The following is a 12,498-nucleotide window of genomic DNA, read 5'->3' as shown; positions in this document are numbered from 1 at the left end:
GGAGGGCTTGGGCTCCCTTCTGGCCCGAACGAGTCAGGGGTGCCGCGGGTGCCTGGGGCAAGAGGGCTTGGGATCCCTCTTGCCCCGATGTTGTGTTTGGGGCGGGGGGGGAGTGATTCATCACAGCAGATGCCTCATCTCCCCTACTGCGATGCCATCACTCCTCTACCCAAACTGCTGCGGTTCGCGGCAGTTCGGGTAGAAGAGTGATGGCATCGCGGTAGAGGAGATGAGGCATCTCTCCTGCCGCGATGGTTAGGTTGCCGGGCTGCTGAACTGATGGCGCCAACGGCCATCAGCTCAGCGGCCCGTTTTTCGGCACTTAGACCTGTTTTTATTTCGTCTAAGTGAAAAAGGTCTAAATGCCGACTAAACTGTATTGGTTATACCTGCTGTACGCCTAGGAGTAGGTCGGCCCACCTCCCGCCCACTGCCCGCCCTTTCCCCTCCTCTAAACACACCTCTTTTCTCTCTGTACGTTTAGTGGCAGGGGAAAGGCCTAAGTTGGTTTTTGATTCGTCTAAAAACCAGCTTTGGTTATGGGTACTTGGACGATCAGGCTTTTTGATCGTCCAAGTAGCCACTTAGGACACTTTTTAGACGTTTTTTTTTTTTTTTATTATGAACCCCATAGTTTCTTGGTTGTTTCCTTGAAACACTGAGGTCTTTTTCTCCATGTTAGTTACTTGCCTTTCAGCCTGTTTCCTTCCACTATTAGCAGCTTTATTCTGAATATTTGTTGGTGATTTTTTTTGGATATTCAGCTTGTATACTTTTTGATAAATTGTTATTTTATTCAAAGATGCCTTTGAACTCTAGATACTTCATTCTGCCTTCATTCTGCTATTTGTCTCGTCCAGTCTTTTTTCTTTCTTTTAACAGAAATTAAGCAGCATAACATGTGTTTCCCTTTCCTAGTGTTTGTTCCTTACATGTTTTCTTTTTTAACTTTATTGTAGTTCCCCCTTTCCATGTATAAACTGTATGGTTTGTCTGTAGTTTGAAGATAACTGTGTTTTAAATTATTGTATCCCTTATTTTTATTAACAGTGTACTTTCACCTAGAATTTTTGACAGGCGTGTAATCAAATTTTAAATAAACTATGAAATTATGGCTCAGCATGTGCCATTCTGAAAAATTTTAATTTTGGAACTAAGCTCAATATAGCAGATACTGGATTTAGCTGTTCAAGTTGACATAAATGGTTTCTGAATATATGGATCGTGATTTGCTGTTTTACCTGGAAGATACATACATACCTAGCAATGGAACAATTCCAATGGCTATGATGTAGGGGACACAAAGCGAAAACAAAAGAACAGAGATGACTGGTGCTGCCAGTTTTCTAATTATGTAATATAGGTCGATGTTACGGATACCATTTGCATAAACCTACAAGACAACCATAGAACAGAGTTATTTCTTTCAATGAGATGACAGAACACCAAAGCATCTACAACAGCAGTTTTCAGTCCTGTCCTCTGAACAATCCAAACCAGTCCAGTTTTCAAGATATCCACAATGACTATGCATAAGAAATTTCCACATACTGCTTTTATTGCATTCAAATCTCTCCAACACGTATTCATTGTTGGTATAGTAAAAACATAAGTATCTGGATGTGTCCTGAGGATTGGGATGAGAACACCTGCTATACAGTGATTAGAGAAACCTTCATGAAGTAATAAGCACAACTACCAAAGAAGGGGGAAAAATCATTTATATGGTGTGTGGTAGTGCTGTCTGATTCGCTGATTCAAACTGATTCACTTTGGTGAATCGATTCATTGTCTGAGAAAATCAGACTCATTGATTCAGTGATCAATACCTCCCCACACCTCTGGTATGACTTGACATACCTCCAAGGCCTCCTAAAGCAGGGACAGTGGATGGTAAGCAGTGGCATCGCTCTGAACAGGCTGCTCTGCAGCATTCCTCTTCAGGACTTGCCCTCTGCTGCGTCACTGATGATGCAGCAGAGGGAAGCCCTAGTGGGTCAGGCCACAAGTAGCCCATTCAGAGCGATGCTGCTGCTGACCGTTCGCCGTTGCTGCTGCTGCTTTAGGAAGCCTCGGAGGTATGTCAGGTCTCACGGTGGAAGACACAGTGGGGTGCTGCTACACAAAGGGATGAGTGGGAGGGATGAAAAACTACTACATAAGGGGAGTAGGAGGGATAGAAAGCTGCTACACAGGGGAATGGGTGGAAGGGGAGGAAAGCTGTTGCTCAGGGGGATGGGAGGAGAAGAAAGATGCTGCACATGGGGGAGAGAGGAAGAATTGTTGGATTGGAGGAGTGGAAGGGAGAGAAGAGGTAGAAAGGGGTGGGAGGGGGAAATCCTGCATATGGTGGAGTGGAGGGAGACAAGCATGGAGAAGAGGGATAAATGTTGGACATAGGGTGGAGGGCAAGGAGAGAGGGTGCATGGGGATAGAGAAAAAAATGTTGCACATCAAAATGAAGGGGAGGAAGGAAAAGATGCTGCATGGTGGGGAACAGAGAGGTTTGACCTAGGGCACAGGGCAGGGAGAGAGATGGTAGACAATGGATAGAAAATGTTAGCAAGCATGAGCTATGACCTAGCAGAGAGAGGAAAAAACTTTTTTGTTTACACCACAGCACTGGCATGGGATTGGAGAGGGAAAGTGGAGGTGGGGTGGGTGGAAAGGCTACAAAATAAACTCACCAGGATGTTTGGGAAAACCCCCAAAAATGCCTGATTAGGCAGGAAAAGTGAAGGGAATCAAATCAATCGATTCAATAGGCCAAATTGAATCAATTTTTTTTTTTCTTGAATCGGGTAGCACTAGTGTGTGGAGAATAGAGAGCTGCATGGGAACGGGTCGACGGGAATCCCGTGGGGATCCTATGGGTTCCCCCCTCGGGTCACGGGGATCCCATGGGGACACCCCCTCGGGTCACAGGGATCCCATGGGGACGCCCCCTCTGGTTGCGGGGATCCCATGGGGACGCCCCTCGTGGTCTCAGGGATCCCGCAGGGACGCAGGCAATGAGAGGCTCCTCTTTTCTTCCTACCTGCTCGCACATGTAGCTGACCGGAAGTCTAACCCCCGATGTCAGAGCAGGCGTCGGAGAGAAGGCTCCACGTCAGTCACGTGCAGGGTAGTGGGCAGATCTCTTCCTGGCTGAAGAATATGTAGTTGTCACCTCTGGCCGCCTCGTGGAGGGCCGCGCAGTCCTTCTCCTCCAAGAACCAGTAGTTGAGGTTGGCGGAACCTTGAGCACCAGCTGGTCAGAGATGGCATATTTGGGCACTCCGTAGAGCGGGGGAGAGGTGGTGGAGACGCCTTTTACTAGAAAGACGCAACGCTTATGGCAAACTGCTTTCGGGGATAGGGTGAGTTAGAAGCTCTCCTTAAAAGCTTTTCAAGGATGAGTTCTGAGTTCTTCCTCCAGGCAGATCTCAACACAAGGACTATTGGTATGGATGGTGAGAGGCAAACAGGCAATAGCTCACTCCCCGTTTGGGTATCTCTTCCTCTCTCTCAAATCCAAACCCTCAGCCTCTGTCCTCCCAGCAGTTCAACAACCCGCCCCCCCCCCAATTCTTCCAACCTGTTCCACACAACTGTCTTTCTCCAGTCTCTCACTCCCTCTGATGCCTTTTCTGCTGTTTCTCCGGCAGGGCAGAGGGAGAGCCAAGGCGAGAAGTGGTGTTGGAGGGGACAGGGTGCTGAAGAAAAATGGCGGGTGATTTCAGGCATGAGTAAGAAGGAAGGATTGGGGGGGAGGGAATGAGATTAAAGTGGCTGTGTTGGATGGCAGGCTGGGAAGAGATGGTAGACCACAGGGTGAAGAGGGGGTGCTTAAAGGGTGAAGGCAGTCAAATGTGTGTGACTTGGTCTCTGTGGTGGGCAGTGGTTGGCAATTGAAAGTGTGGGAGTTCTTTGGTTGAGAGCTTTGGAGAGCAGCGCCTCCCCCCCCCCCTATGAATGGTTCTGCCCACTGGAAGCTGAATGTGTTCATCCCTGTCGCACCCATTCGCAGATGGACCAGCACGGCGGGATGGCCTGCTTCAGCACCATGCACACGGGGGCGCACATGAAGCAGAGGAAAAACTTGAGCTCTGATGAGCAGTGCACTTTCACCAGCAGGTAGAACTGGTGCACCTCCAGGCCGGCGTCCTCCTTGTTCTTGTAGCCCAGCAGTTCTAGCTAATTACCAGGTAACAGTAACTGGAAAGGCACCAGAGAATTTTCTAGCCTGAAACCCAACCATACTTGGTTTGTTTGGGCTTTTACTGCTTTATTTTGATGATGCCAGTTATGGAAAAATGCTCAATATATAGGGCCTTGATGGTCTGGTTGTATGCGATGTCCATACACAGGGGGATGGAGATGGGCTGACAGAAGCCGTGGTCCTGGATGTAGATGCCTCTTTCCCCGTGGAACTGGCATGCCACCCAACATTTCAGGAAGGGCAGCAGCGAAGAGGCCAGACGGTGCCAGATGCCAGTGACAGGCATGGCGGGTGAATCGGAGCAAAAAAATCACTGCAAAAAAAAAAACAAAAAACAAACTTGGTGGGAGAAATCCTCAGTTCTGTGGCTTGTGGAGACCAAACGGATCCGCTGTGCAAATAAAGTTTTCAGGACACAAGCTCATGGCCGCTCAGTATTTCCAGATAGGCCCTACACGTGATTGACACAAAGCCTTTCCTCCGACATCAAGTCTGACGTCGGGAGAAGACTTCCGGTTGGCTACATGTTCGTGCTGTAGGCAGGAAAAGAAGACGAGCCTCTCTACCAGAGACTTTAATTCAGTAGCATAATTAAATGAAATAACTATTTCTGAAGTTTATAGGGACGGGTGGGGACGGAGGGGATTCCTCGCAGGGACGGGTGGGATTCCTCACGGGGATGGGTGGGATTTCTGTCCCCACGCAACTCTCTAGTGGAGAAGGGTTGCCATAAAAATCAGGAAATTTTTTCTAAGTGGGGTGGGGGCAGGGGGATGAAGAAGCGTGTTAGACACCAAGGAAGTGTTTAATTAAGTTGGGAGTGGAGGGGGAGAGATCAGGGTTGATGCAGACTTCTGGTGACTGTTTATTAAATAAAACGTAACCTTTACTGTCAGTACCTAAGCCAATGAACTGCTCAGGCACTGATAGGAAAAATGATATTTCATAATGAACTATAGATTAATGCTGCATTTTTAATGCAGTAGTAATTTGCATGCCATAGTATTTTGGGTTGCTAATTTCATAGTAGAAGCCTACAATAAGCTGGCTTTACTGTGAGGCTTTCTACATCAGCCCCTGTGTGCCCTACATCTCAGTGAATTACTTTTTTCTTTTATTGTTTTCAAATTTAATAAAGTAACAAAATTTAACATAGATTCTCAGTGCACCCTTATTACACACTGGCCCACTGAAGAGCTCCTCAAACATCAATGTGTCATCACTTAGAGGGAACAAACTGCACTTCTAGCTATGATTTTGAAATTGTAAATTATGAACTCTATTTTTTTTATCATATCTTTCTTCATAAAACTTGTACAAGTGACCATACCCAAATGTTGAGTATTAATATTCTCACCTTCATAGTACTGAGAAAAAACAACAACAGAGCATAGAGGTCAACATTCAGAGATACTAAGTAAAAAGGCATTAACAAGATACACAAATAATCAAGCTATGGTAACATAGATTTCCTCTCAGCATAGAGAAAACTGCTCTGTGATATGCCACCAAGCCGAAGGAATGCATCTAATGCAATGGTTCTCAACCTTCCTAATGCCACAATCTTTAATACAGTTCCTCATGTTGTGGTGACCCCCAACCATAAAATTATTTTCGTTGCTACTTCATAACTGTAAATTTGCTACTGTTATGAATTGTAATGTAAATATCTGATATGCAGGATATATTTTCATTGTTACAAATTGAACATAATTAAAGCATAGTGATTAATCACAAAAACAATATGGAATTATATATTGTCAAATATTTATTTCTAATTACAAATAAATGTATGTGGGCGCATCTGCATTTGGGTGGGCCCGCCTGGAGACGGATAGAGGAGCGGTGTCCCGGTTCCTAAGACCAGTGTTCTTCAATCTTTTGACACCTATGGACCGGTGAAAATAAAATAATTATTTTGCAGACAGGCAGTTGAAGAACACTGGGCTAAGTCATGCCCATCTCCACTCAATCTCCGCCCCAGACCCCGCCCCCATAATAGTACTAATCGTAACCATTTTTTTCCATTCATTTTTCATATATACATACACAATATAATTGTATTAACAACACATAATGGTTAACCACAAATTTAAAATACACAAAGCCCATTGTATGCTTTGTAACATTCATCCTACCAGAAAACAGATAACCCCATGCAAATGCAGGACCAAAAACTAAAAGTACTAATATTTACAAACAAACCCTAAGATGCAAGACTGCAAGCAGTACAACCCCAGAGGAAAAGAAACAAATGCATTTCTTCATGAACAGACAAATCAATCGCTAAATAAAAAAATAAAAGCATTTCCCCTACAGTTGTTGTCTTTCTCCCTCTATGTGCCTTGCCTTCTGGCCTGCCCCCCGGTGTTATCTTTGGGCTGGTCCAATGTGCAATCAACGCAGCATCTTTGGGCAGGATTCCTGAGTGCTGCATTGCACAAAGCTGTGGGCAGCGAGTCCCGCACATCTGGAAGCTTTCCCTCTTTTCAGGCGCAGGCCACGCGTAGGAGCCTTTTCCCCATGGCTTTGTGCACTGCAGCACTCAGGGAGCTGTCCCGAAGATGCCATGTTGATCACACCGTGGACTGGCAGCTGAAGAACGCTGTCTTGGGCCCAATGGACGTGCCGGCCCTGTGGACCGGCAGAAAATTTCTACGGACCGGCAGTTGAAGAACACTGCCTAAGACCATCGGAAATATGTGTTGAGAATCGGAAATATGTGTTGAGAACCGCTGATATAATGTATGTGTATGAGGTTTGATCAAGACATCTGGAAGATCTGCTGTTTGGAACTTTGACTGACGAGACTATTCCTGCTGATTTTTCATAGGCAAGTTTTTATGACTGATTACCATATATACTCGAATATAAACCGGGATTTTAGGGCCAAAACATTGGCCCAAAAATGGGGGCTCTGGTTTATATTTGAGCCAATACCCCCTCCCAGAATTATTGCAGTTCACCGCAAGGCTCTGTCCCCTGTCCCGCTCCCTGCCCTATCCTCATACCTCCCTCTGCCGATTCAAGCTTCTGTGCTAACTGGCTGCCGCAGATCCAGTTTCTTTGGCCCCTGAGCAGGAGTGCAATTTGGCGCTGCTGCTTGGCACTGAGTGGCTTCCTTACTGCCTCGGGAGCCAGTAAGGAAGCCACTCAGTGCTGAGCGGCAGCGCCCAAATCGTGCTCCTGCTCGTACTGCTCAGCGGCCGAAGAAACTCGATCTGCGGCAGCCACTTAGCACAGGATCTTGAATCGGCAGAGGTATGACTCATACCTAATATAGTTTTGATTAATTTGTCTGACCATAGTGTGTTGGGTTGAAGAAAGTGTGTTAACTTGAGCCTGTCAAAGATACACGATCCGTTTCAATTCAGAGTGGACTTTGGAAAATGTATTCTTACCATCCACTTAAATTATTCTTTCAAACAGATTAGTTATTTTGACCCAATCATTAACGAAGTAAACTGTTACTTTTCGAAAGAAAATTTGTCCAGAAATTTTCTGGTCTCCAGTTCTAACCACTCTCTCTCGTTCCCCTAGGGAAGATTTTATTGATGTAATCTGGTTTAAATGGAATTCTCTTACAGAATCCACTTATCACTATCTAGCCCCAGTTATTACTAAATCGATCACTGAAACTTAGAATGCACTATGGTTTTTACTCTCTCATAGAATCTTGAAACAAAACTGTAGAAAGTTAGAAAAGAAATAGAAAAGATCTCGTTCTGATTTAGATAAGTCAATCTGGTGATGTGCACTTAGATCCTATAATCTTGAACTCAGGAAAGCAAGAGAATCTTATTACGGCTGTAAAATAGTCAAGTCTACTAATCAAAGTAGCACTCTTTTCAAGCTTTGGCGCTCCTTGACTAATACCGTATCTAAAACTGATCATCTTTCATCTTCCTCTGCGGAAACTTTAGCCTGTTTTTTTTCAAGACAAAATCTCTCTTATTAGACAATCTTTCCCTACAACTAAAATTGAATATTCTTCCATACATTTCAAAAATTCTACATAGGAAATTCTAACCGATCATTTCTGGCATTTATTTTCCTCAGTTTCTGAATGTCAAGTTCTTAGATTATGTGAAAAGATAAGTAAATGTAAATACTTGCTGGATCCTTTCCCATCTTATCTATTTATCAATATACCCTCCGAAGCTATTACATGGCTGACTGCTCTACTTAATTTTTCTCTGGAAAAAGGTCATTTTTCACACTCTATGGGACATTTAACACTTTCTCCTCTTTTAAAAAAGGAAGATTTAGATCCTACTGTTCCTTCTCATTATCGTCCAATTGCTAACAAACCCCTACTGACAAAAATGTTAGAATCAATTGTAGCTAGCCAACTTACTGATTACCTAGAAAAATTCTCCCTACTTCAGTTATTTCAACATGGATTCCGTTCTAATTTCAATACAGAAACCCTATTGATCTCTCTTCTCTCTAAAATTCAACCAATTTACTTCCAAAACAAATACTCCATTTTACTTCAGTTTGATTTATCTGCAGCATTTGATATGGTTCATCACGATATTCTTCTTCAGCTACTCTCAGATATAGGCCTCCACCAAGCAGTTTTGGATTGGTTTTCCAAATTTCTTCTGTATCGCTCTTATTCAGTGAATTTTGAAGGTAATACATCTGTCTCCTTGTGGAGACAGTCCTCTTGTGGAGTTACTCAGGGTACTTGCGAAAGCCTACTCACTTATGCAGATGACATTTTCCTATTGATAGAGATAGATCCAGATATCACCGATTTAAGTGTCTAAAGTAAATCTTTATGGCTAGGCCCAAAATTGGATTGTCTTTCTAGTTCTGTAATACTGGCTTCTGGATCCTCCTTACAAATTGAGTTTTCTGCCAAGATTCTGGGAGTCTGTTTTGACTCCTCGCTTTCTTTCAAGGAACAAATTAACTCTGTGATTAAGAAATGCTTTTTCAATTTGCGTATGCTGAGGAAGGTCAGACATCTCTTTCATCAACACCACTTCTCCATTCTAGTTCAGTAAATTATCTTATCTCACCTTGATTATTGTAATGTTATCTACCTTAGTATTACAAAAATCAGTCTTCTTAGACTACAATTGGTCCAGAATACTGCTGCTAAATGGTTTTTCGGGAAACGTAAATTCGATCACGTGACACCGTTGCTTCATAGTCTTCACTGGCTCCCTGTGTATTTTAGAGTTCAGTTTAAATGTGCTTGCGTCATTTTTAAAATTCTTTATGGTATTTTCACTCCCTTAGCTCCTTTATCCTGGAATCTTTATAGATTCTCTTTTGTAAGGGGTGACCAACAACTTAAACTATCTTTTCCTTGCAGAAAAGGTATCAAAGGATCTAAGATCTTTGGCCAATCTCTGATCTTTAAGTTTTCTCAACTCTTGAATAATCTTCCACTACTTTTAAGAAGCTCCGGCTCCCTTTTATTTTTTTGCAAGTCTTTGAAAACTATTTTGTTCACTAAGCATTTTGGAAATTAACTTTCTTTGATATCTTCTCCCCTATAGCCATTGCTCTGGACTGGTGTTTCTCCCCTGCGTCCAGGTTGAAGTGGATCATATTGTGATCACTGTTTCCCAGCGTCCCCTCTACTTCTACACCTTGTGTCAGTCCTCGCAGTCAATTCAGAATTAAGTCCAGAATTGCATTTCCGCTCGTATTTTCCTTGACAAGTTGTTCCAGGAAACAATCGCCTGCAGCATCCAGGAACATGGTCTCCCTAGCGCAGCCGGTGTTGCCTAGGTTCCAGTCTATCCCCGGATAGTTGAAGTCACTCATAACTGCATTGCCTCCCTTGCATTTGCGTTTAATCTTGTCCGTCATTTCTACATCAATTTCTTCAGACTGCCCTGGAGGTCGGTAATAGATGCTGATCTTCATTTCCAATCCATTTGTTCCCGGAATTTTGACCTATAGAGGCTCTAACTTGTTCGTCATTTCTGGCATGTTCTCTCCAGTAGATTCAATTCCCTATTAGATGTATATGGCAATGCCCCCATCTTTTTGAGCCACTCTGTCTCTGCAGTATAGCTTCTATCCCGGTAGCACAGTGTCCCAGACGTTTTCCTCAGTCCACCATGTTTCCGTGATTCTGATGATGCCAACGTTATCTTCTTGTGCCATAGCTTCTAATTCACCCATCTTATTCCTTAGGCTCCTTACGTTCGTGTACATACACTTGAGTTTATGGCCTGTTCCTTTCTTGCATTTCCTTCCCTCTTGTGTCCCTTTCGGTCTTACGTGCCTGTGATCCGGTGAGTCTTTCCCTATATCTTGCTGCATGGTGTCCTCCAGTGAGTCTTCTCCTTTATCTTCCTGCACGGTATCCTCTGGGTATACCGGTTCCCGAACCATCGACTCTCGCTCTCTGTCGACGTTCCCCTTCTTCCTTGGCTATTTCGCCTCCTTAGTCCGTTTAGGATTAAGTCAAGAATTGTGTTTCCTCTCGTATTCTACTTGACAAGTTGTTCCAGGAAGCAATCGCCTACAACATCCAGGAAGTGGATCATATTGTGATCGCTGCTTCCCAGCATCCCCTCTACTTCTACACCTTGTACCAGTCCTCGCAGTCCATTCAGAATTAAGTCCAGAATTGCATTTCCGCTCATATTTTCCTTGACAAGTTGTTCCAGGAAGCAATTGCCTACAACATCCAGGAACTTGGTCTCCCTACCGCAGCCGGAGATGCCTAGGTTTCAGTCTATCCCTGGATAATTGAAGTCACCCATGATAACTTCATTGTCTCCCTTGCAGTTGCGTTTAATCTCGTCCGTCATTTCTCCATCAATTTCTTCGGACTGCCCTGGGAATTGATAGTAGATGCCGATCTTCGTTTCCGTTCCATTTATTCCTGGAATTTTGACCCATAGAGACTCTAACTTATTCTTCGTGTTCTCTCCGGTAGACTCAATTCCCTATTGACGTATAGGGCAATGTCATCACCTTTTTGAGCCACTCCTTCTCTGCGGTATAGCTTGTATCCCGGTAGCACAGTGTCCCAGACGTTTTCCTCGTTCCACCATGTTTCTGTGATGCCGATGATTTCAAGTTTATCTTTTCTTGCCATAGCTTCTAATTCACCCATCTTATTCTTTAGGCTTGCTGTCTGTTACTCTCTTGCATTTCCTTCCCTCTTTCTGTGGCTGCTGGACCTGGGTGGTGGTTTGAGGGAGGGAGAGAGAAGGGCAGAGAGGCTGAGGGCAGGTGTGTGTGTGTGTGTGGGGGGGGGGGGGGTGTGTGCTGAGTGAGAAAGAGAGAGAATAACAGAGTAGCTGAGGCAACATGGATTCACTAGAGATAGGTCTACTGGGTGACCAGAGAATTGGATAGAGGGTATGTACTATATACAGTATATTTAGATTTTAGCAAAGCCTTTGACAGAGATCCACACAGATGTCTAATAAATAAGTTGAGTGCCCTTGGTATTTGCCCCAAGGTAATGGATTGGGTCAGGAACTGGTTGAGTGGAAGGTGACAGAGGTAGTGGTAGATGGAGATCCCTCTGAGGAAAAGCATGTTACCAATGGTGTGCCTTAAGGTTTCATTCTTGGGCCTGTTATTTATAACATTTTTGTAAGCAATATTGCTGAAGAGATGTCGGGTAAGATAGTAAATGACAGAAAATAAAAACCCAAATGGTCAAACCAGCCTGCCTAACCGTACACGCTCTATAAATTAATGATTTAATTTAAATTGTCATTTTTCTTAGATATTCCTGGGCCAGAAACCTAGAGCTCTGCCAGGTAATATGCTTAGGTTTCATCTACTGGAGTCTCCATCAAAGCTTACTCCAGTTCAACTAAACCATCCCAGCTGTCGAAGCCCTCCCCAGCCCATCCTTAACTGAATGGCCATATACGGGACACAGACATAAGAACATAAGAAATGCCTCTGCTGGGTCAGACCCTAGGTCCATCGTGCCCAGCAGTCCGCTCACGCGGTGGCCCAGCAGGTCCAGGACCTGTGCAGTAATCTATCTATACCCCTCTATCCTCTTTTCCAGTAGGAATTTGTCTAATCCTTTCTTGAACCCCAGTACTGTACTCTGCCCAATCACGTCCTCTGGAAGCGCATTCCAGGTGTCCACCACACGTTGGGTAAAAAAGAACTTCCTAGTATTTGTTTTGAATCTGTCTCCTATCAACTTTTCCGAGTGCCCTCTTGTTCTTTTATTATTCGAAAGTTTGAAGAATCTGTCCCTCTCTACTCTCTCTATGCCCTTCATGATCTTATAAGTCTCTATCATATCCCCTCTAAGTCTCCTCTTCTCCAGGGAAAAGAGACCCAGC

At 44.1% G+C, this 12,498-nt stretch overlaps 1 protein-coding gene across 3 annotated transcripts in view; it reads right to left on the bottom strand.

The window, feature by feature from the left end:
- MARCHF6 (membrane associated ring-CH-type finger 6) overlaps window positions 1–12,498 on the bottom strand; it is a 590,605-nt gene that overhangs the window by 52,891 nt on the left and 525,216 nt on the right. For all 3 annotated transcript variants that reach the window (XM_033929823.1, XM_033929822.1, XM_033929821.1), the window contains one exon: window positions 1,261–1,393. In XM_033929823.1, the coding sequence (XP_033785714.1) occupies window positions 1,261–1,393 (133 nt within the window). The remainder of the gene's footprint in view (window positions 1–1,260; window positions 1,394–12,498) is intronic.

This window comes from Geotrypetes seraphini, chromosome 2, assembly GCF_902459505.1.
Source record: "Geotrypetes seraphini chromosome 2, aGeoSer1.1, whole genome shotgun sequence".
NCBI classification, from domain to species: domain Eukaryota; kingdom Metazoa; phylum Chordata; class Amphibia; order Gymnophiona; family Dermophiidae; genus Geotrypetes; species Geotrypetes seraphini.
Note: the sequence above shows the minus strand (reverse complement) of the source record. Positions and strands in the feature narration are given on the sequence as shown.